We start from the raw sequence: 24631 nt of genomic DNA, 5'->3' as shown, positions 1-24631 counted from the left end.
TAACATTAGGTATTGCATTATCCAATCAAATTTATTTTAAGTCATGTGATTTTGTATTATGTCAGCAAAAAAATTGAGAAAATTTTTTTTATTTGCTTAATGTATTTATCTTTTTAAAAATTATCTAATTTTAAAATTTTATAAAATTCTGACCATTAGATCACAAGATATAAGGGGTACCTATTATAGAGGTACCGCACTGTAAAATTGAAAAAAAATGCTGAAACTATCAGTTTCGGCATTTTTAAATGTAAAATCAAAAAGAAAAATGCCGGAACTAATGATTCTGGCATTTTTACATGTAAAATTGAAAAAAAACGCTGAAACTATCAGTTTCAGCATTTTTACATGTAAAATCAAAAAGAAAAACGCCGGAACTAATAATTCTGGCATTTTTACATGTAAAATTGAAAAAAACCGCTGAAACTATCAGTTTTAGCGTTTTTACATGTAAAATCAAAAAGAAAAACGCTGGAACTAATGATTCCAGCGTTTTTACATGTAAAATTAAAAAAAAACACTGAAACTATCAGTTTCGGCATTTTTACATGTAAAATCAAAAGGAAAAATGCTGAAACAAATAGTTTCGGCGTTTTATATATAAAAACAAAAAGTAAAAAACGTTACAAAACGTTTTTTTTACAATATTTAATAATAAAACTTCAGGTAACCTGAGTTACCCGAAGTGATCTGAATACTTTTGGGTCAAATGGGTCGGGTCAGGTCAGAACGGTTTACCCAACCTGACCTGACCTGAAAAAAATTTCAGTTCGGGTTAACCATGTAACCCAACCCAACCTGACCCGTTCAGAGTCTAATCATAACCACGTTAAATTTTTACTTATAATGAAGTAACAAATTATTATATATCGTATAAATTGGAAATAAATATTATTAAATTTTGTAATATTAAACATAAATTAAATATATAGTTTATTCTATTTACAAAAATATTTTAGTATATAATATATTTGTTTGCAAGTGATATGTTGACATTTTAATTGTGACTGATGAATTTTCAGAATGTTATAAAAGCTTATATGATATAATTCCTTCATTGGTTTTTCAAAGTACTATAATCCTAAATAGAGTATAGCCATTCTAACTAGGGATGGCAACGGTCGGTCATGGTCGGTCATCGGTCGGTCATAACCGGTCAAGAACCTTTGACCGACTGACCGACCATTTGACTGACTGGTCTGACCGACCGGTTAACTGACCGTTTAACTGACCGTTTAACCGAACTTAAAAACGTTTGTGAAACGTAATTTAATAAAAAAACATATAAAAAACGTTTTCGCAACATTTTCTATTAAAATAATTAAAAAAACGTTTGCGAAACATTTTTTTTATTAAATTACGTTTCGCAAACGTTTTCAGGATCGGTTAAACGGTCGGTCAAACGGTCGGTTAACCGGTCAGTCAGACCGGTCAGTCAAACGGTCGGTCAGAGGTCTTTGACCGACTGATATCGGTCACGGTCATGACCGGTCATAACCGGTTAATGACTGTGACCGTTGCCATCCCTAATTCTAACTATTATGTCATGATTTAATAATAATTAAACTCTTGTTTTTATACCTTATAAAAAATAAATGTCCAGAAATTGTCCAGAATAAATCTGGCATATCCAGAAATTGTCCAGAAAATGTCTATTTTTTGCTACAAATTTGATACCTAAAATTTTGACATATCCGGACTTTGTCCAGAATATATCCAGAATTTGTCTAGTATGAAATTTTGGACAAATTGTAAAAATTCAGATAATTTGAACTGGACAAATTCCGGACATGAAAAAATTCTGGACAAATTCTAGACGTCACTTCCAAAAAAGGATAAATTAATTTTGTAAAAAAATGCAAAAAGCACGACTGATATTCATAACCTACTTTGTCATACTAATTAAATTTGCTAAGCAGGCAAAAATACTATATATCTATGATATAAAATTTTAGGTTAAAAGCAATTATAATGATGGTCACCTGTTGATCATGTGCCAAATTTTATGAAAAAATATTTCAGGTCAATTTCCAGACAATTATTTAGACAAATTTTCTGGACAATTTCTGGACAATTTCTGGACACTTATTTTTTATAGGGTATATAAGCTTAAAAAAAATATATTACATGATTTACATCTAATTTTTATTCAAAATTGTAATATTTTTCTAAACTAGTTAATAAACAAAAATTTTAACACAATTTATGGTTTTTTTAAGGGTAGAGTACACCTATATAATTATTTTTTATTAATTACCATGGCTTTTTGTGCAGGGTGAACTGAAAGTATTTGAAATTTACTTATTAAAATATAATATGCTCCGATCCTTGATCATTGATCATGTGATACTATTAAGTAATACACTCATAATTTGTTCCTGTCAGTCCCATATGGTGAGTACTGTAACAAAAAAAATACTGGCTAGTTTATAAATAAATTTTTTTTTTTTGGAAATTTGTTTCATGAAATATAACATCTTTCTCTTTTTTTAAAAAAAATTTTGAGTTGCATGATCACTATTTGCAAAATTATATAATGTTTTTCACTTTCCTCTGAACTAAAAAAAAACTAAAAAAAAATCGTATCAAAAAAAGTAAAAAAATAATATGAAATAAAAAAAAATCATGCTCTATGAAAAAATGCGTTTGGAGAATATTCTGAAATTGTTCAGAATATAATTGTACAAATTCTGGACAAAATAAGTGTCCTGAAAATATATGAAAATGCACAAGATTTAAAATATATTCTGGACATTGATTTTTGTCCAAAATTTGTTTGGATTTGGAATTTGTCTGGAAAAAAAATTTTCTCTAAAATGATTGGCAAGTCATGATATCAATGATATATTCTTTTATACAAATACCTAACTGATAACTGTTTATAGTAGTTTAAATTAACATCATAGATAGTATTTTTGCTTGCTCTTTAAGTTTACTTAGTATACTTTTTGTTTAGAGATTGTCCAAAATGTATCCAGGATTTGAATTTGTCCAGTTTTGTCTATCCAAAATTTGTCCTGAATTTTTCATGTCTGGATAAATTCTGGACTTCAAAAAATTCTGGACACCATATTTTTTCATAATTTCAGACATTTTCCAGACATTTTATAGGTATACTGGACAATTTCTGAACAGTTTTGGTGACAAATTCTGGACATTTTTTTTTTGTAGGAATGTTTCTAATTCTACAAACATTCTTTTCACTAATATTTTAACATAAAAAAAGAGAATAAATTTTATATATAGTATTTATGGTTTATGTCTCTTATTATTTAAAACAGTGTTGCCAGTGACTCAAATGACCTCAAATGACTCAAATGACTAGTCATGTGTCATTTGGGTCATTTCAACATTAAATGACAAATGACCTAGTCATTTAAAAATTACATCATAATTCTGGCCAGAACTATTCATACAATTTCACTATTTCATGGATAAAATTTTCATATGATATTAGAAGTTCATAATTCTGGCCGGCATCATTAACTTGGCCTGAATTATAAAGCATTAACTTTAAATGACTCAAATGACAAATGACCTAAATGACTAGGTCATTTGAAGGTCATTCGGAGGTCATCTCAAAATGGGCAAATGACCTAGTCATTTGCCATCACTGATTTAAAAGGTATGCTACTGGTTGCTTCTTTTTTAAAAATAATTTATATGCACGAATATATTACTAATATTTCTCTTTCAAATTTGTTCATATAAAAGAACAAGTTAAACTGAAAATACTATCACTAATAGTCCACCAGAATTACTTAATTTAATTAGAATTATCTAAACATTTCTTGCGATAAACCTCATCCTCAAATATCAATTCTATATTTAAGAATGAGGTTTTACTGCCAGAATATAATGGAATTTCCTGTTTATTTTAATATCTTTAGTGCTATAGTTATAGGTGAAAGCAGTATTGGTAACTAGAGAAGATAGGTGTCAGCTAAGGAATAGGGATCAATAGATTTATTTTTTTTTTCAAATTACCAGCCAAAACTCAAAAACCAGAAAGTGGATCAATGATTTTTCTATGAATAACAGGATGAAGAGGAAGAAGTCGAGAAAAAGGGAAAAGCAGTTATGCCTTACAGTGTCTGGTCTGATGATCTCTGAATTCAGTCATTTCAATCTTTAGTACAGTTATGTCCAGACCTATGGTGTACCGTTTGGATGAAAAGTGCCAAAATTTTGAAAAATTGATTTTTCAAATTTTTGAATTTTCAAAATCTTCTTATAAGAAGATTCTCCTTATAAGGAAAATCTCCTTTTATGGCAATGTAACGTTATGTAAATATCCAAATCAGGAAGTTGGTTATTACTAAATTTCCTTTTTCAGATGTTTTGTGTAATGTAAATCTATCCTATAAAAGGAAAATTTCCTTATAAGACGATTTTAAAAGTTCAAAATTTCAAAATTTCAAAAAAATTACCATAAATAGAATTTTTTTTTAAGATTTTTGAAATTTTGAAATTTTGAATTTGAAAATCGCCTTTAAGGAAATTTTCCTTTTATGTAAGAGATCTACATTGCACAATATTTAATTTATAATGCCAGCCAGAATTATAATCTCTTTATACAGAAATTTTGTTTAAAAATATTTTTTTAACAAATCTGATGGCTAAACTATTTACCTGAATTCCGAAATCATGTGATTGTAATTCTGGTGGGAATTATAATTGATTTTATTAATTTTACAGTTACTTGTGATCAATTTTTCAAAAAAGGAAATATTTAATTTCTACCAAAAATGGGAGTAATCCTAGGCAGATTTAAGAAAATTATTAATGTAACATTATACAAATTTCCAAAAAAAGGAAATTTTACTTCTCGCAAAAAATTGGAAATTTGGTTTCACAAATACTCCAAAAAAGGAAATTTATATGGTGATCACTTAATTTCGGCCAGCATTATAGCTTAATTATAGTGTGATAATTTTTTTAATATTCTTTTTAATATTCTTTTATATTCTTTAATTTTTATTTAATTTATTAGTAGTATTACTACAAAATTTTTTTTTCTGAAAAAATTCTGTTTTTAGAATACTTATAAAAATGGAAATGTGAAGAGTATTTAAAGTATTTATTATATAAGGTGATAAATTTTTGCTATAATTATATAAGAAAAATTTTGTAATAATACTAAAAAAGCTATTTATTACAGACATTATACTTTCTATTTTTTATTTTCAATAATTAATCTGTTATTATTTATTATTAGCTAGTGGTAATTAGGGATGGCAATGGTCGGTCATGGTCGGTCATCGGTCGGTCATAACCGGTCAAGAACCTTTGACCGACCGACCGACCGTTTGACCGACCGTTTGACCGACCGTTTGACCGATCATTTTTTTTATATTTTCTCAGCGTTTTTATTAAGGAAATTGAAAAAACGTGCGAAAACGTTTTTTTTATTAAATTATTAATAAAAAACGTTTTCGCAACGTTTCTATTAAAATAATTAAAAAAACGTTGCGAAAACGTTTTATTTTAATTAAATTACTAATAAAAACGTTTTCGCAACGTTTTTTGTTAAAATAATTAAAACCGTTTGCGAAAAACGTTTTTTAAAATTAAATTATTAATAAAAAACATTTTCGCGACGTTTTTATTAAATTTTTCATAAAAAAATTTGGTCGGTCAAACGGTCGGTCAAACGGTCAGTCAAACGGTCGGTCAGAAGTCTTGACCGACCGATATCGGTCACGGTCATGACCGGTCATAATCGGTTAATGACCGTGACCGTTGCCATCCCTAGTGGTAATGTTGTAGACTAAATTTTAACAATTGTTTAAACTGCTAAATTTTATTTTAGATAATTTTACCTAAAATGCAAATTAATAAAATTTTTTTTTTAATAAATTTTTTATATTTTTTCAATAAGTCTCTCCAATATTTGCCTTTAATATCCTTTTTATATTATTTTATTATAAGTAAATTTATTCATTATATATATAATGCATTACACTTTTCTTTTTGAAGAATGTCTAAAGTAGAAGTAAATTTATATTACTTAAAATACAAAATGAAGTTTTAAATGCCATTTTCAATTTATTTGAATTTTTATTTTTTGTTTTTCTATTTTTGGATATAATTAGCAAAATCTTTGTCTAAATATAAAGTTAAAAATAGTATTTAAAAACTATTTTTTTTCTTTAAGTAAACTTATAAAACAGACTAAGATATGCTTATTTTATGATTTTCAAATTTATATTAATTTTAATTTATAAAAAAAAAAATATTTATTAAAACAATTTATTAAAAAGAAAAGAATATTTATTAAAAAGAATATTATATAAGTTTTATTATATATTGCTTTTTCTTTATTAAAAACATTAATATATCGCTTAAATACAGATATTGGAAAATTCTAGCCATTAGTAAAATTGATAATCATTTTGTATAATTGAAAATAATTTGACAAAAAAAACAAAAAAAAATTAAAAAGTTAATTAAGAAAAAGTTAAAAAGTTTTTTAAGAAAAATTAAAAGATAAAAATATAAAAATTATAAAAAAATTTATTAAAAAGAATATTAAATAAGTTCATTATATATTGTATATAGGGTAATTTTAATGCTCGCCAGTGGTGAAATTCACCCAAGGATATTACATAATTTATTAAAATTTAAATTGTTTTGTTTTGAAAAAAATAATAATTTTATTAATAAAAATATTTATATAAAATATATAGTTTAAATATAATAATATATTATACAATAATTCATAAGTTAGTATTATTATAAAAAATGAATAAATCCTACAATATTAAGTAGATTTTATATTGCTGAACAATTTTCAATTAATTTAGAAAGTCGATTTCATTTGACTAAAGTGGTGAAATTACGCGCTGAAGTTAATAAACAGAAAAAAAATTTGAAAGTTAGTACCGTTATGAAAAATGTAGATTTCTCCATATCCATTATATTTACACCCATGAAAATTAATATACAAGTAGTTTCGACCTTGCTGAACAATTATCAATTAATTTAGAAAGTCGATTTCATTTGACTAAAGTGGTGAAATTACGCGCTGAAGTTAATAAACAGAAAAATAAATTCGAAAGTTAGTACTGTTATGAAAATGTAGATTTCTCCATATGTATTATACCTACACCCATGAAAATTAATATACAAGTAGTTTCGACCTTGCTGAACAATTTTTAATTAATTTAGAAAGTCTATTTCATTTGACTAAAGTGGTGAAATTACGCTCTAAAGTTAGTAAACAGAAAAAAGAAAAATTTGAAAGTTAGTACCATTATGAAAAATGTTGGTTTCTCCATATATATTATACCTACACCCATGAAAATTAATATACACGTAGTTTCGACCTTGCTGAACAATTTTCAATTAATTTAGAAAGTCGATTTCATTTGACTAAAGTAGTAAAATTACGCTCTGAATTTAATAAATGAAAAAACAATTTTGAAAGTTAGTACCATTATGAAAAATATGGGTTTTTTTATATGTATTATACCTACACTTATAAAAAATAATATACAAGTAGTTTTGGCTCTGTTGAACAACTTTTAATTAATAAAAGAAATTGATTTTATTTGACTAAAGTAGTGAAATTACACTCTAAAGTTATTAAATAAAAAATATAAAACTTTAGGAGTTAAACAGTTAGTAGTGTTATAAAAACACAAATTTCTCTATAAATTTCATTTTTAATTTATGAAATTGAGTTGTATGGGTTTAATAGTATGTTTGGAAAAAAAGTTACAGTTTAAAAAAATTCATAAAAAAATTTTTATTTACGTGTATGAAATTGTAAAACATAATACAAACAAAATTAATATAAAACTTATAAAACTAAAATTATCATATTACTGGTGAATATAAAATTAATCCTTGTATATATATTGTTTTCTTTTTATTAAAAACATATTTAATACATTACTTAAATACAAATATTAAGCCATTAGTAAAATTAATAATTATTTTGTATAATTAAAAATTTGATAAAAAAAAAATTAAAATGTTTATTAAAAAAATTAAAAAGCTTATTAAAAAAAAATTAAAATGTTTATAAGAAAAATTAAAAAGTTTATAAAAAAAGTTTATTATAATTTATTAAAAAAATATAAAAATTATTTAAAAAGAATATTATATAAGTTTTATCATATATTGCTTTCTCTTTATTAAAAACATTAATATATCGTTTAAATACAGATATTGGAAAATGCTAGCCATTAGTAAAATTGATAATCATTTTGTATAATTGAAAATAATTTGACAAAAAAAAACAAAAAAAATTAAAAAGTTTATTAAAAAAAGTTAAAAGAAAAAAAAGTTTTTTAAGAAAAATTAAAAAATAAAAATATAAAAATGGGGTTTGTTTTTTATCATATCTGTGTTATGTCGCATTCCTATAACATATTACATATAAAAGTCAAAATGACAATCTAAATCTTTTTTGATATATTAAGAAAACTTGCAGAGCGGCCAAAAATACATATAGTACACAGTGAAATTCGATAAACCGGATCTATCAGTTCCACTAAAAATATCTGGTTTATCGGGATATCCAGTTTAGTGAAAAATTTCGATATATTGAAAATCTATTATATTGAATTTTTAAAAAATTTTCATGCTAATAAAACTAATATACACTATAATTTGATTTTTTCATCTAGTTTTAAGTTATAGAGGTCATGAAAATGAATATAAAATATTTTAATTGAATATATAAGTAATACTTAACTTCAGCCGGAATTAAGATTTTTATAATTTCGGCCAAATTTAAGATTTACCAAATCACGTTACTTAAATTTTATTGGTTCCCAGTCACGTGATCCAGTTAATCGAATCATTTTTACTATAGCTGGTTAGAAAATTGAGTCATCGGGCTGGTAGTGTGTCTCGCTACACTCACCCCACCTCGACCTCACGGCCTCGCAGTACCTACATCCCCCCTCCGTGGGGCAGGGAATCCCTATATATCTGAAACAATATGAAACAAGATTTGAAACATAATAATATAAGCAAAAAAGGATAAAATAAGGGAAAAGAGAGGAAAATAAGAGAGAATCAGAGAGGGCGTTTCGATGTTTCAGATGTTTCAGCAATTTTGGTAAAAGTCAGGCGAGGACAACCCCCCAGAAAAAGTTTTGATTTTACCCCCAGATCCGAAACTTCTGAAACATCTGAAACAGATTCAGGATTCCGTTCGTTTTCTTATTGGAGGCAGTGAGATAGCAAACTGAGTGAACAGGTAGGTTAATAGCCCCTAGAAGGTCTGTAGAACCACAGGAGGGTAACCGGGTAGGAGCGCGGATCTTTGGAAAAAATATATTCGGCAATTAAAGATTAGGTAACTATAAATTAGTACTCGATTTGATAGAACGAAAAAATGACCACTCAAACTCAAGTTATCTCCAAGTTCGGTGAACAGAAAAAGGCTTTTAGTATTGATGAGCTTAAACGGCTCATTAACGCTGCAAAGAGTATGAGTGATCTTGATCAAGCCAAGAGGTATTTTTGCAGTTATTTCATTCCCTGTGCAGATCCTCATGGGGTTTTCTGGTGGGACCCGGATAGTAAAAGTTTGAAACACATTATTGACAAAAATATTGGTAAGCTTATCCATCCAATCACGAAGGCATTCTACACACAACCTGAACAAGGACCCTCTCAAAAGACCGAGTTCAACATCTACAAGTGGTTTATGGTCGAAAATACCGATGTATGTAATGCAACCTGTGATCTCCATAAACAGCGAATCTTCAGATCCTTAACTGGTTAACTCTATCTAAATATCTTCCCGGGATTCCTCCACGTCTTGCGTCTGATATCCACCTTTGAGTCTACAATTCACCTCGCGGTTAAATTTATCTTCTCTCACATTCAGGATAACTGGTGTTCGGGTGATTGGAATCTCACTGAGTATATCATCAAGTGGTTGGCCGGTGTATCTGCTGGAAGGAAGATGTACTCGATTCTCTACCTAAAATCTGGACAGGGTTGGGGCAAAGGTATTATAACAGATTTCATTCAGCGCAGCGTCCTAGGCACTCAACTTGTTTATAAGACCAGCGATCCTCAGACGATTCTTGAAAGTTTCAATGGGCAATTACAGGGTAAGGTTCTTCTTCTTCTCGAGGAAATGCCCACGGAAAAAAGCCAGTGGAATAATCTGTATCGCTCTTTAAAGGATAAGGTAATGAGTGACATAATGGAAATCCATGAAAAATACAAGATGCCAACACATTACAAGAACTTTATGTCCACCATTGTCCTAACCAACGAAAATGCTCTCAGAGTGGAGAATGACGATAGGCGCACAGTGTTCTTAGATGTGTCACCATCCCGCAAGGGAGACCTCAACTACTTCAAAAAACTCGGTGACGCTATGAAATACCTAGGCGCTAGTGAAGCATTCTATGCTTACTTGAGAGCCATCGCGGACACTTACCCGGACTTCAATGAAAATCCGCCACCCATGACAACATCCAAACAGGAACATATCATTTCAACACTTCCACCGTTATTCCAATTTATAAAGGACACATACCTCGTAGTGAAAAATTATATGACTGACCTATCTGTTCAAGAATTTTATAGGGTATATACTTCATATTGCGAAACTCATTACATTTCACCCCTATCAAAGATAAATGCTTCTAGAATTCTATCAAATGAGTTGGGTATAAATAGCAAAGTAGTACGCAAGGGTGGAAAAACACCACGAGTATATAGCATATCCAGGGAGGATCTTTACAAGAAATACCTCGGCAAAAACTGGATTCATGAAACAGACGAGATAGACATAGAAGGGATCGATACAGAAACTCCTAAAAAACCCGCATCTGATCCCAAAGCCTTAGAGAAGTTCTTGGCAAATATATATAATCCAGCTAACAATTCACAAGACGTACAAGAAAAACCCGCCGAGGAAAAACTGGCTACCCCCGAGCCAAATAACTACAACGTCTTAGACGACTTGTTATCAGACTCGAATTTTACAACCGCAGACCCAGTTCCTAAAAAACTGTCAGCCCCCGAGCCAGATGACTACGATGTCTTAGACGACTTGTTATCAGACTCAGATTCTACAACCGTGGACCCAGTTCTTGAGAAACAACCCGAGTCATCTGCAGAATCTTCTGCAAAATCCGAATCCCTCGCAGATTCCAAATCTTCTACAGAACCTGTAGTAGTACCGGCTTCTGAGCAACCTATCCCAGAACCTGATACAGAACCAGAAGTCGACTGGGACCTTGAACCAAAGGAAGGTACTCGAGCACACTGGGCTTGGCATGAAAGGCGCTGATGGGATCGTAAGCCATGGGTCAAGAATTCAAAGGACCAGGTCTTCAATGATCTCTACAATACAGGTAAGGATTTATGGGCTAAGTACCAAGACGTGTCAGACGACTATGACTGGGAAATACTTGCGTTTGAAGTAGAGTAATGTCCCACAACACGTATTGAGGACAAGTACCAGTACTACTTTAGGGAGGTAGTAGACCACTTCAAGGACTGGATCGAATATAATGGGAACTTACTTAAAACACCTAGCCGTAAAGAACTCGCAGATTTAATAAGAGCATACAAGGAGAATCGTAATGCCGAGATTATTCCCACCCCTCTGGGTATGAAACTATGAGGGCAGATAAGGGAAAAGCACGAGAGATCCCCGAGGAACATCCAAAAACCGATATGGAACGTGAATGAGAGGCTGCCAATGGAATCATCGATGACTGGGACGAAGAGGATACTGAGGGCGCTATCAACGACATATTGTAAGCGCTATTTGAGATTATTTCTTTTTTTTTCGTATATATATAGAAAGATATTATTTATAGTTGAAGACAAATCATATACATAAAAATGCAATACTCAAGAATCGCCCGCACTATACCAACACGACCTGACATTAAGGAACTTCAGTATTCTGGTGCCCGCTTTTCCAGAGGAGCTATCGCCAGACTCGGTCAGACTCTCCAGGCATGATTTCCAGATAGAAAGTTCCAGATTCTACTTCCCTATGAAAACTGGAAACCCGGTGGATGGACATCAGGAAACCAACCAGCCAGCCTCTTCTCACTCTTGGACCACTACGACGAAGCACAACTATCGGATGACGCAGACCCTGATTATTTTGAACGATTCATAATTTATGTGAGAGATGCCTCACCGGTTGCAGGGGGTTGCAACGGGGAGCTAAATGATTGCCTGTATGAATGCCTGAAATATATCTACGGCACATTCTCTAAAATGCCAAAGTCAATCGAAAAGCCCGAGTATATCAAAAAGGCATTAGGTCTCAATCATGATGCTCTCATCCCAGTTTCATGCATGGACAAGGTCGAACAACTCGCAGGAAGTCTCGCAATTAATATTGTGGGGGACATTACCCGAATCTCTAAGAGTAAGTCTGATAGACGTGTAACACTCATCCTATTAGAAGGCCATTACTCCCTCGCGTTAAATCCCGGAAGACTCCACCCCAGTAAAATAGATAGAAAGCGTAATTTACCCATTGTATACCATAAAGATGGGACCAATAATGTAGTCACAATATACAACGGCAAAACAGTTAAGTCTTGTACAATTGGGCAGTTTCAAAAAACTAAGAATTCCAAGAGTTCCTTTATCTCTGTTGAGAAAAACCGTAAAACGGGAATATATGAAACTCTTGAAGAAGCATATCAGAGAATCCACGAGGAGCGGGATGTCTTCTTACAGACTACAAAGAAGTTCAGTTTAGGAATTGACTTATCATACCATAACTGGTCTTACAAAAGAACGGCTCTCTGGTTATTCGAATGATTAAGTGTAGGGATTCCAGCCAATGATCCTCTTGACCCGATAGAAGCAGAGTGGTTAAGTGATGCAATGATGGGAGGATTAATCTGGGCAGATAACGAGTGGAAGGGCTATGAAAGACAGTACGACGCAACAAGTTTATACCCGAGTATCCAACAATCAAACGCGAACTTTCCAATCAGATGGGGTAAATTCCAGACACTTAATGACTTTGTTGACCACAGGGGTTATGCCTTGTATGGATTATTCCGTGCTAAGGTAAGTGGGAATAATATTCTCTTCCGACAGAATAAAAGGGGAATCTATACATTCATCAACTTACAACGAGCAAAAAAACTTGGTTTCAATATACAGTTAATACAGGATGGGAAGCCAAATGCATTGATATATGATAGAGAAGCGAGAATTCCTGGAACTGTAATATTCGGTGAGTATGTACACTTCCTCTTCAAAATTAAAAACCAGGGTGGCGTAGCTGGCCGCGTGGCAAAGCGAGTCCTCAACACATTATGGGGAGCATTATGCCAGAGGAAGCGTAATTACAAGACACTCACCACAGATCAAACAGACCCATTTACATTTCCAGAGGGCCATAACTCGATTCTATCATACCAGTAGGATCTGACCAGTGGCGATTCCAGTTTACAAACCCGGGTAATCCCTTCAAAGGTGAGTATCCCAGGATCGCCCCATTCTTATTAGCATGTAGTCGCAAAATCACATCTGAGGCAATTCAACCATACAAGGATAAAGTACGACGTATCCATACAGACGGATTTATTTTAGAAGAGCAGCCAGATAGCCCCGTGCTTTTCACTTGTTCAGAGAATGCAGATACGACTCTAAAGACTTTCAAGTTTGAAACCGCGGGATACTGCCATGTGAAAAATGCGAACAAGGTTATCTGGACATGATTGCTAGGGACCGGTATGTATATTTTTTACTGACATACCGTGATGGCATAATTGAATAAACCTATAGAACATGCAATCTTACGAGATACCCAAATGCAAAACACCGACGGATTAGGTAGACAAGACGACGAAAGTTTCCACACGTGGGCTAGGCATTCAGAATGCTGTGCAATATTATGAGACTTGTAGTAGAATAGGTTTTCATAAGCGGCCACCTTATCCAAGGTCTCATCAAGATGTATATGCTTATATTGTGCACATTAGGAGAATAGTATCACGACTACCAAATAGGTGGTACTGTACCTACTGTAAATCTTTTATTGATCGCGGATGGGAAGCTGACGCTTCCATGGATCAAGCAGTACGACTACATTTATATAGTTGCCCAAAGCATTTTAATTTCGACTATTATACTCATCATGCTGAAATGATCCAGAAAGCCTTTAGGAGATATATAGAAAAAAGGAACAATAAAGCGGCTAGGATTATCCAGAAAGTCGCTATCCCCTGGTTGTTTAGACCAGGCTCTCCATTGATACAAAAGGCCAAGCAACGCTTCTACTGCCTTGCAGTATCCCAAGTGTAAACCCCGAGATTCATATTTATTTTTTCTCATTCTAATGAACAGGTAACTGAAGATTCATATTTATTATAAAGTACAAAGAATCATGTCGACATATACCGAATTCGCAAGCATTGTTAACAGCACTGACAGCACTAGTGAGTAGGTTATTTACGAGGCATCGCGCATTCAGCCTAATGTTGTCTCTGACGAAACTGTCCCCAAGATTATCCGCGCATTAAAAGATACTATAGTAATCGCATTAGTATCTGGGTTTAGCAAAACCAGTTACCTCATCCAGGACCACGTGAAGTATATCAAGCGAATCCAAATGGCAAATTCTCCTGTATCATATGTGAAGTTCGTGGCCAGAAAACTCTTCCCAGATAATGCGGCATATACTGCTAAGATAGCAAAAATCTGCGAATCATACAAGAATAAACAAGCTCTCCTAGATAAGCTTGAGGCCTTCTTCGAATTGTATTATAATGTGACTAAGGACTCATCAACCGGTCCCCCAAAGCGAGCTATTACTAAAAACGAGGCTGAGAAAACCTTAACAGAACTTCTTGCATAAGCGGCTCCTGTGGTCCTACGATCCTATACGAATTTAGTCTATATTTTTTATCCATGTGTAATAGGCATACAGTAATTGAAGATAGCTATAGTATAAATAACATAACATCATGTTGGACCGATTACCAGTAGAAATAGTCGAACGCATTGTCGCAAAGATCCCGGATACTGACCTTATTGCAGCGAGTAAGGTAGATAGAGTGTGGTGGCAGGAAGTTCGTCGAGAGGCATATAAGAGGTGGAAAAATTATGCCACTACGATCGGGGATGTGTACTGTGAAATCCGAGCTCTCGGAAAGCATTATATAAAGAGGGAAATTGACTGGATAATGTTTGAAGATGTAAATGACCTCTATAAAAGATGGATAAACCGCCTTACCGAGGATCAGCTTTATATTATGGAGAAAATGCTTAGGAATGGGATGGTCGTGGACCCCCAAGAGAGGGAAACCATAGAGTATGCATTAAGTGAACAAAGATGGGGAGGTGATCCTTGGGGATTGGGAGTGGTATGAATGGACTCAACAGGAGTAAGCATTTTGTACTTGACTTTCGTAGGAATTACCCTGCAGAGTCATATTTTTTTAGATCCGGCCGGCATTACCGCGTAATCCCGAATTACCGAAAAAGGAAATTTGTGTTACACAAGATTCCAAACGCATTTTTACCAAAGTCGATTTTTTGTGGAACGGGTATCGCCCAAAAAGGAAATGATCTACGTACCCGCATGAAGTCACATGACATCGAAATTATTAGATCGAGACATCGTGTCCCGATCTCAAAGTTTAGCACTTTTTTTATACACTGTACTGTAAAAAATTCCACGGTTTTTCCATGAATGCTTTTTAGGCCAATAATCCAATAACTTATTCATCAGGTATCCTCATGTTTCGCAATAAGGACTGATGACCACGTAACCTTATCATCAGGTATTCTTGCATTTTTTGATAAGGACTGATGACGATGTCACTTGGTTATTGTAAATTGGAGATAACAATTAGGTATGTAGACACGTACAGAAAAAAAACATGTCATACCCTTATATAACTAATCCTATAACCGGACGTCCAATCCGTGTTGGTGGAGATACCTTTAATCGAATAGTTATGGAATCCCATGATTATATCGATGGAAGGCTTGTCCGTAGACAAACCGCACCGCCTCCACCCCAGGAACAACCTGTATATTTAAATACAGATACAGGACGCTATATTCAACACGGTACTAGAATGTATCATAGACTGGTTGAGAGTGACTACGAGGTAGTTGAGGACTACTACCTTGTTCGTTATGAAGAGGAGGAGCTTATAGAGGAAATCATCAATGAAACATGCTATAATGAGGAAAATCTTGATGGCCAGCGGTTAACTTTCAATGATATATAACAAATCAGGGCCGCTATTCAGGCTGACCAAGATGAATATGATGATTTTATCTTACAGCAAGATACGACTAACGGGGCACCTTCCTCTGGTCCTTCCGGTCGTCCACGAACTTTGGAGGACCATGCCCCGAGACTTGCAGAGCTTAATATTGAGTTGTGTAGGGAATGTCTCATGCCTGTAAGCCCAAGTGACTTAACGGACAAGTTGTGCAAGGACTGCGCTTCCTAATGGTCAGTCCTCCGGTCCTCTGGTCCTCCGGTCTTTCCAACGGTCGATCCCTTAATGCCATTATTTTTTTTTTTCTACAAATGACAGGTATTTAAAGATAACAATATATAAAAAAGATTGTGAAGGATACTAAGTGAGCAAATAATCAAAGAAAGATAGCCATGTCAACATCAATCGTAATAAACCAGTGTCAGAACTGTGGAGTATTCTCTGCGAAAATGGCATATAGAGGATTATCCAGCGTGTTGTATAGACAGATTATAAAGAAGATTAGTGATGAGGATGAACCTTTACAAGCCTTGGGACTTGCCAGGGATAAGTTGGTCCAGATTATCCGTCGGGCAAGTAATGCAGATTTTACGCAATTATTCACACAAAGACTGGATATAAAAATTATGGACGGAGATTCATACGAGGATACTAGAAAGTGGCTTCTTGAACAGCTTATAGCCATTGGATGTGACAGTGGGGAAATTGCCTTATATCAGTTCTTACGGAATACATACCCGGATGGTATTGACGAATCCTTTACTACATTCTATGAGAACTATGTAAGTCATGTAAGAAATCCGATAACTAAGAACTTTGCTTCTCGAGCCTTAGGAGCTATTGGGTTAAAAGCTAGGATGCTACGGATTGACTTCGAAGGATGTAAAAAAAGCGCCATGATTCTTAGGGCTTCTGCGGAAGAACTTCGCGAGATGGGTTGCTAAAGCAACCAGATTCTTACAAAATACTATTGATCCCTACTCGTAATGCTTGACGGTCCATGTGGCCCTTAGAAAAGATCTGTAAAAGGACCCCGATGCCTTCTATTATTTTTTTATTATCCAAAGGGTGACTAGACTTCAGGACTTCATATCGAGAGAATAACTCCTTTACGGTCTCAGGTTTTGGAATTTCAGTCTTCGTGGTCCTATCCCGTACTTTCGCTAAGAAGTTTTGGAAGTCTGATCCCAGGGTCTTACCAGATAGTCCGTAGGCTTCCCGAAAGACGTACTTAATCCAGGTATCTGCGTTCTTAGCTATAACACCAGATACGAGGAGGTGTTTTCTCTCTTTAGGCGATGGATATTCCCGAGCAAACTCGATTAGCTGGGAGGACTTTTTTGCTTCAGCTACGGCCTTCTGGCCATAAGGACTAAACTTCAATCGAACTGGGTTCAAACTCGGATCGAACGGGAATCGAACTGGGTTCAAACTCAGATCGAACTGAGATCGAACTGGATTCAAACTCAGATCGAACGGGGATTGAACTGAGATCGAACTAGGATCGAACTGAGATTGATTGGTGATCGAACTGAGACTAGTATCCCATCTAACCCGAATGGATAACGGATCGCTCTTAAATCTTCTAAGATCAAATACTATAAATTTGCGTTGCAGAGTAAGGTCATCGATTACTGGAGCAAGTGACTCTGATTCTTCTGTATACTGGCGGATGATCCTCTTAGTATCGGTCAAACTCCCGTGACCTCCATGTAGAGAAATATAATTCACATTTTCACGAATAGCCTTGGGAATGGTAAAGAATCTTTGGGCCACATAGATACATGAAATATTTTTGTGTCATCCATGTGTAAAAAATCCAGTGATGAGATCCTGGATTTTTTTAGGCGCATCCATCAAATCCTCGAAGATTACCACAGTAGCCTGGGTGGAGTTGAAGTCCTTAACATTTGGAATCTCACTATGGGATACTGCGGTAAACGGAATTTATTCTTCTTTGAAAAAATCACGTACGACTGCCCACTTCGGTTCATCAAGGTATCTGCCAACTAGAATTACCGCATCACATAATATGTACCTTTCACCATCCTCCTTTGCCTTCTTGTCTCCCATTAATAAATTAATGATCATAGTTGTCTTACCCGAGTCAGAACTTCCTGCTACGGCAAGACGGAAAGGCCATGATGGGGCAAACTCATTACCCTGTCTCGAGTCGGTCGTGTACTCGTCCAAATTGTATACATAAAGATCCATTTGAATTTTATTCTAACTTAGTTTAAATACGATGTCGACATCGACACCAATTGCAATTTATACTCCTTCAGAGCCTACTGGACCGCCTCCTAGAGATTTGCGTGATATGAATAATATACCATTAGTTGCGGTAATTAAGGATCTAACAGATTTTTTAACTGTCAGTGATCGCATGGTCATTAATCGAGATGTACAAAATGCAAACCATCGTCTCAAACATGCTCTTAATTTATTAATTCATCGCTGTAGAGAAACATATGAAGAACACGATATATTAAAAGCGGAATGCGATCGATCTCGAAAGAACGCGATGAATTACAAGACGAACTCGAGGTTCAAACAGGTTTGTTAGGTCTTACACAAGATGAGCTAAATATCGTACAAGATACTATTACTGGTTTAGAAGCTAATTTGGCTGAATTGGAACATAAGTTTGGTGGTATGCGGACGACTAATCGCCATCTTCAGCAGCAATATAATCTTATGAGAGGTGAACGTAATAGAGCTATAGGTGAACGTAATAGAGCTTTAGGCGAGCGTGATGTTGCATGAAATCGGCTTGTATATGCTAACAGTCGGGTTCTTTTTGGAATTCGGACATTGGGACGTCTTAGAAATCGACTTTTCCAACAAATAGCCGCTCTGCGTATCCAAGTACAATGGTTTTGAAGTAGACAATTGAACCCTCCTCCACCTCCTCTCAACCATCCACAAAATACGATATGGCTGCCGTTGGTATAGCTGCCCCCATATTTCATGGTTGGGAAGATGAAGATCTTAATCTTTTTATTGATAACTTTTTAGGGTATATTAATACCGTTGGTATTGATCCATTGGATGATGCCGGTGTGCCTCCTGGTCGGGTGAGAGCGATGGGGTTCTTCGTAGCTGTATGAAAGATGAAGCGGTGAGGTAGTTTGATGCAGAACTTACTGGAAAAAATTGGGAACTCTCGAATATTCGGTTAGTGGCTGCTGCAAATGGTGGAGCCGGTGCCACTCGCCGAGCATTCAGAGCTTTGGCTGTTCCTGAGGCTGCTAATGGATTACATGTTGGTACTTACTTACCCGGGTCTGATGCTGATGCATATTCAAGGGTTACAGTTAATGCGGCGATAACCGTTGGGAGATGCATTTTTCCCGTCACGTGCTGATATCGTTAGAACGAATTTTAAAGTTGAAGAGCGGTAAAGGCGTGCAGGCGGACGTCCTACTCATCAACCCGTTAATGGGTTGGGAAATCATGGAGGTCCATTTAATGCTGCTGTCCAGAATCAACCGATAGTCTTACAGGGGATTCTCCTGGATCAAGCATTTATGCATATGCGCACAAATTTTCCAACCGTCGTGGAAGAAAGACTTCAGATACGATTTAGTAACCTTTACCAGGAACAAGGCGAACCTGTTTGATCTTACTATAAGCGAGTTGAAAGGGCTGGGGATATTGTAGGATATAATCAAATTATGGTTACTGACCAGTTCTATAGAGGACTTTTGCCGGAAAATGTTATTGAAGCTTCTAGAATCGGGGCGGCACCTCTTAATATATTAATCGATAGATTGAGTGATCTTGAACGATGAAAGGGTGAAATGTTCTATGGATTACAAAGGCGCCAGGATATTGAAAAGGCTAAAAAAGAGGAATTGGCTGGCTATACTCATCCCGTGACTCCACACGAAGGTGCTGTAATACAAAGGTCAACAGACGTTATTACTCAAGAACGATTACAAGAATTGCTCAAGGCACAAGCCGAGGAACTTACCAAGAATTTCCAGGCACAATTTAAACAATTACAAGCATCTAAGCCAGTTCGTAAACCACCGGTCTATAGACAACAGATTAAACCTGTTCGGCCGAAGTCACGGCCACGCGTTGTCCAACAAGAAGATGATAATTATCCTGATCCTGATTGGGATGATAGTTATGTAGAACATGATGTTGGTGATGACCCTGATGCTCTTGAATGGACTAGGGAGGATGATCAATATGTTATTGATCTTATTATGGGATACGAGACGTCTAAAAGATTTCCAAAGTGACTTCAGAAAGCTAAAGATAGACGCGATGATTTGGAATTAGCCCGAGCAATAAGAAACCTCGATCTTAACGATGATGCTATGGATATTGATACTAATACGATAGTTTTGATGACTTGAAAATTGTTTCCGATGAGGAAGGTGGTTTTCGGATTTGTGCGATTCGAAGTACAAAAAAAAAGTAAACTCGGATAAGGGTGTAAGTATCTTGAAACTTCTTAAATCTGTTCCAAAAAAATCAGTTAAAATGACTCCTATTAAGATTCCTGCGAAGGTTACTAGTAGTAAGACCACACTTATAAAAGCCGTCACCAAAAATGATTCATTAAGTTTATTAAGGTCTGCAGATTTTAGAAAATTACTCCGTGAGATTCTTCGGGAAGAATTAAAGTCTGCTCGTAAAAGTACGGAGATTCTGGAAGACTTAGTTGAGGAAAAACAAGAAGAGGATATCAGGGAAGATGACCCGATGGATATTGACATAGCTCGTTTGGAGAATACTAAAGATCTTTTAGCGCTGGATGGGAAGGTTAATGGGATAACGATTCAATATTTAGCAGACACTTGTGCTAACGCGTCTTTTATTCAGAGGGAAGCCGCTGAGGAATTAGGGTTGGATATCGACAAGAGTATTACACATAACATATCGGGCGCTCTGGAATCTGGTAGGACATTCGGCATGGTAAAAGGTGTGTCAATCAAACTAACCCCTGATTGTGTAATCACTGAGAATCTCGCGGTTTTAAGCGATTACAAGCATAGGGAGATTGGATTGAGCCAGACGTGTCTGAAATGTTACAATTATGATGTCCATGAATCACGCGAACATATCGCCCTTACTTGTAATGGGAAGAATGTTTTTATCCCGATAGTTTCTGACGTGAATCGAGAAGACAAAAAATAGGGAATATTTATTTTTTATTCCCAAAACTTGCGGATTAAATCGGGAACATCCTCCTCTAATTTACTAGCAGGTTCCCAAGTGGCTTCGGTATCTGGGTATCGTTCCCACTTGACTAGGTACTGGTCTTGACCCTTCCTGATGCGATGCCGGAGTATCCGCTCAGGTACAAATCTTTCAGGTTGCCCTCTTATCACGGAGTCAGGTGGGGACATTCATTTTCTGGGACAACCTGCAACTCTTTTCGGGTGTACGCACATCTGGATACACCTAGTCGCCCGTGTGGCCCATCAAGAAGATACGTAGGAGGCTGTTCGGGTGAGAGTATCATTTTTTTGATTACACGAATATTGGGATTCCATCTTATGTCTCCTGTACAAAATTTTTCATGGAGTTTGTTCCAGAGTACTGAAATAGGTTCGTCTAACTTGACTCAGACACGCGTTCCTTCAGAGAGAAGTTCCGTCTTTTTTGACACTTTGGGTGACCCAGTCGGAATGTCTGGGGGATTTCTTTGCCAGATTTCATCTATTTTATTAACTACATCACAGAAATCTTCTGACCATTCCACGGATGTCACCCCGGTCTTCAACTCCTGTGCCACCATTCGTTTTAGGAGAGGCTCCTGGATCGCTTGGATAGCTCATTCAGCGTATGATTGCTGTTTGTGTCTTCCCGGCTCTCCAAACCTCATCATCACCCCTAGACTGTTCAGGAAAAAATCACGTACCTGATCATTGGTGAATTCTGATCTGGAGTCTGTCTCCATTCGATGTGTTGGTGGCTTAATGCGATTTCTTCTGTAGATTTTAACAAATCCATTGAGAACCCTATTTGCAATTTTATCTTTTAGGGGTTCTGCGTCGACTCGTTTACCCGCGACTTCCACTACTACGAGGAAATAGTGGAATCCTTTGGGGTCCACTGGCATCTCTGCGAGATCTGCCTGATGCGTCGCATTTGGTTTCCATACAACTACTCGTAGACGCTCTGATGACTTCTCCTTTAGGGGCTTTTTGTATAAGTTGTAGTGCTCTTCACCTTTTAGAATTCGTGCCGGTACTCCGGATAGACTGTAGTACTTGTAGTAATTCTCTAAATGTGACATATTACGACAAATTAAAGAAAAGATTTCGGACTTCAAATCCTAAGATGACACGATTTTACTACCTAAAGTGTAAGAAAGAAACCAAGACTGCTAGTGAAATACAAGATATGACAATAAATGAGCGTTACCGACTGCATGGTGACTGCACAATTTGTAGTATGCATAAGAATACTTTTACTGGGATAGACTGGGTGATCAAGAAGAAGACTAAGGAGAAAAGGAAAGAAACTGCTGCTAAGAGACAGCAGACGGCTTACAATCGGCAATGCAAAAAACTCGGACAGAAAATCTTAGATTCTGATGACACGTGTAAGCAGTGTATTGATAAATGTCTTAAAGAAGCAAAAAAGAGGAAGACAGATTAGTACCGCCTTCTAAAAGTATTCCTTATCATCCGAGTCATCGAGAGATACCTCTTGGCTTGATCAAGATCACTCATACTCTTTGCAGCGTTAATGAGCCGTTTAAGCTCATCAATACTAAAAGCCTTTTTCTGTTCACCGAACTTGGGGATAACTTGAATTTGAGTGGTCATTTTTTCGTTCTATCAAATCGAGTACTAATTTATAGTTACCTAATCTTCAATTGCCAAATATATTTTTTCCAAAGATTCGCGCTCCTACCCGGTTACCCTCCTGTGGTTCTACAGACCTTCTAGGGGCTATTAACCTACCTGTTCACTCGGTTTGCTATCTCACTGCCTCTAATAAGAAAATGAACGGAATCCTGAATCTGTTTCAGATGTTTCAGAAGTTTCGGATCTGGGGGGTAAAATCAAAACTTTTTCTGGGGGGTTGTCCTCGCCTGACTTTTACCAAAATTGCCGAAACATCTGAAACATCGAAACGCCCTCTCTGATTCTCTCTTATTTTCCTCTCTTTTCTTTTATTTTATCCTTTTTTGCTTATATTATTATGTTTCAGATCTTGTTTCATATTGTTTCAGATATATAGGGATTTCCTGCCCCACGGAGGGGGGATGTAGGTACTGCAAGGCCATGAGGCCAAAGTGGGGTGAGCATAGCGAGACACACTACCAGCCTGACGATATTGATCTGTTATAGCGAATATTGAGCTTTTACTAGTAAACTCCGGTATATCAAGCCTATTTTAATATACGTGATTTGATTCCAGCAAAAAAGTCCGGTTTAGGCCCAAATCCAGTTTATTGAATATCCGGTTTATCGAATTTCACTGTGTATAAGGTTTCTTATAGTACATAATAAGTGCATAAGGTTTCACATCAGGATTTTTTAAAAAAATGGGAAATCTTAATAAAGTCATGTGATCAAAATGATCAACATAATTAGTCTGAAGAAAAGAATGCTGAAAATCTTGTGTAATATGTCTAACTTTAATTGTAGTTTTTTTCTTAATTAATTTGATGATCGTACTAACCATGAAATTCAAAATATGGTTAGTTTGAGGCCAAATATGGTTTAGACATTTCCGAGATTTTTTATTCATATACTTAAGCTTGAAGCTTAAGCTTAAGTTTAAGCTTAAGTTCCAGCTTCAAGCTTCAAGCTTCAAGTGTTGAATCCGCAGTCAGCTTCTTTACGGATGGTGGGTTAATATATATATGAAAAAAAAAAGAGTGACGATAAAAAAAAATCAATTTGATGATTAAAAATGATCAACATAATACGTAATAAAATAATGATAGACATCAATAATTACGTAATTATATGATAATTATATAATAAACATTTATAATATGATAAATATGAAAATTTTTGACAAGTTTCATAATAATTAGGCCACACAAATTTGAATTTTCGGTTCACTTCACCCGGCCGGGTCACTTTTTCAAATTTCAATAAAAAAAAGTTTATATGTAAAAAATTTATCATGTGATCAGAACGTAATTTTATTGGCGGGTAAGTTTATCACGCGGCTGAGAACTTCTAGAGCAAAAATAAATTCCTCCCTTTTAAAAGTCAACCAATCAAATGTCACGATTTTATATATAAACTTTTTTACTAATAAACAATAAACCCCGGGTCCCTGGGTCGATTTTAAATTTCAATGTTACGTGAACCGAAAAATTGAATTTGTGTGGCCTTACCATTCACTTTCATTTTTTATTACTAAAAATAAAAAAAAAACAATATAATAAGAACTTTTTTGTTGTATGATAAATAATGATAAATTATTTATTATAAAAA

The 24631-nt window shown here is 34.9% G+C and overlaps 2 protein-coding genes across 2 annotated transcripts; both read left to right on the top strand.

Annotated features, from left to right (window-relative positions):
- Positions 1-14933: 14933 nt before the first annotated feature.
- On the top strand, positions 14934-15338 carry OCT59_008346 (uncharacterized protein; the record flags this gene model as incomplete). Its single annotated transcript, XM_025332261.2, has 1 exon — positions 14934-15338. One exon carries the CDS (start codon positions 14934-14936, stop codon positions 15336-15338), a length of 405 nt encoding a protein of 134 aa, XP_025174642.2.
- Positions 15339-18704: 3366 nt separating this feature from the next.
- Positions 18705-18971, top strand: OCT59_008345 (uncharacterized protein; the record flags this gene model as incomplete). Its single annotated transcript, XM_066142387.1, has 1 exon — positions 18705-18971. One exon carries the CDS (start codon positions 18705-18707, stop codon positions 18969-18971), a length of 267 nt encoding a protein of 88 aa, XP_065999274.1.
- Positions 18972-24631: the final 5660 nt, after the last annotated feature.

This window comes from Rhizophagus irregularis, chromosome 16 (assembly GCF_026210795.1).
Source record: "Rhizophagus irregularis chromosome 16, complete sequence".
Classification (NCBI taxonomy): domain Eukaryota; kingdom Fungi; phylum Glomeromycota; class Glomeromycetes; order Glomerales; family Glomeraceae; genus Rhizophagus; species Rhizophagus irregularis.
This window is presented reverse-complemented; position numbering and strand designations above follow the sequence as displayed.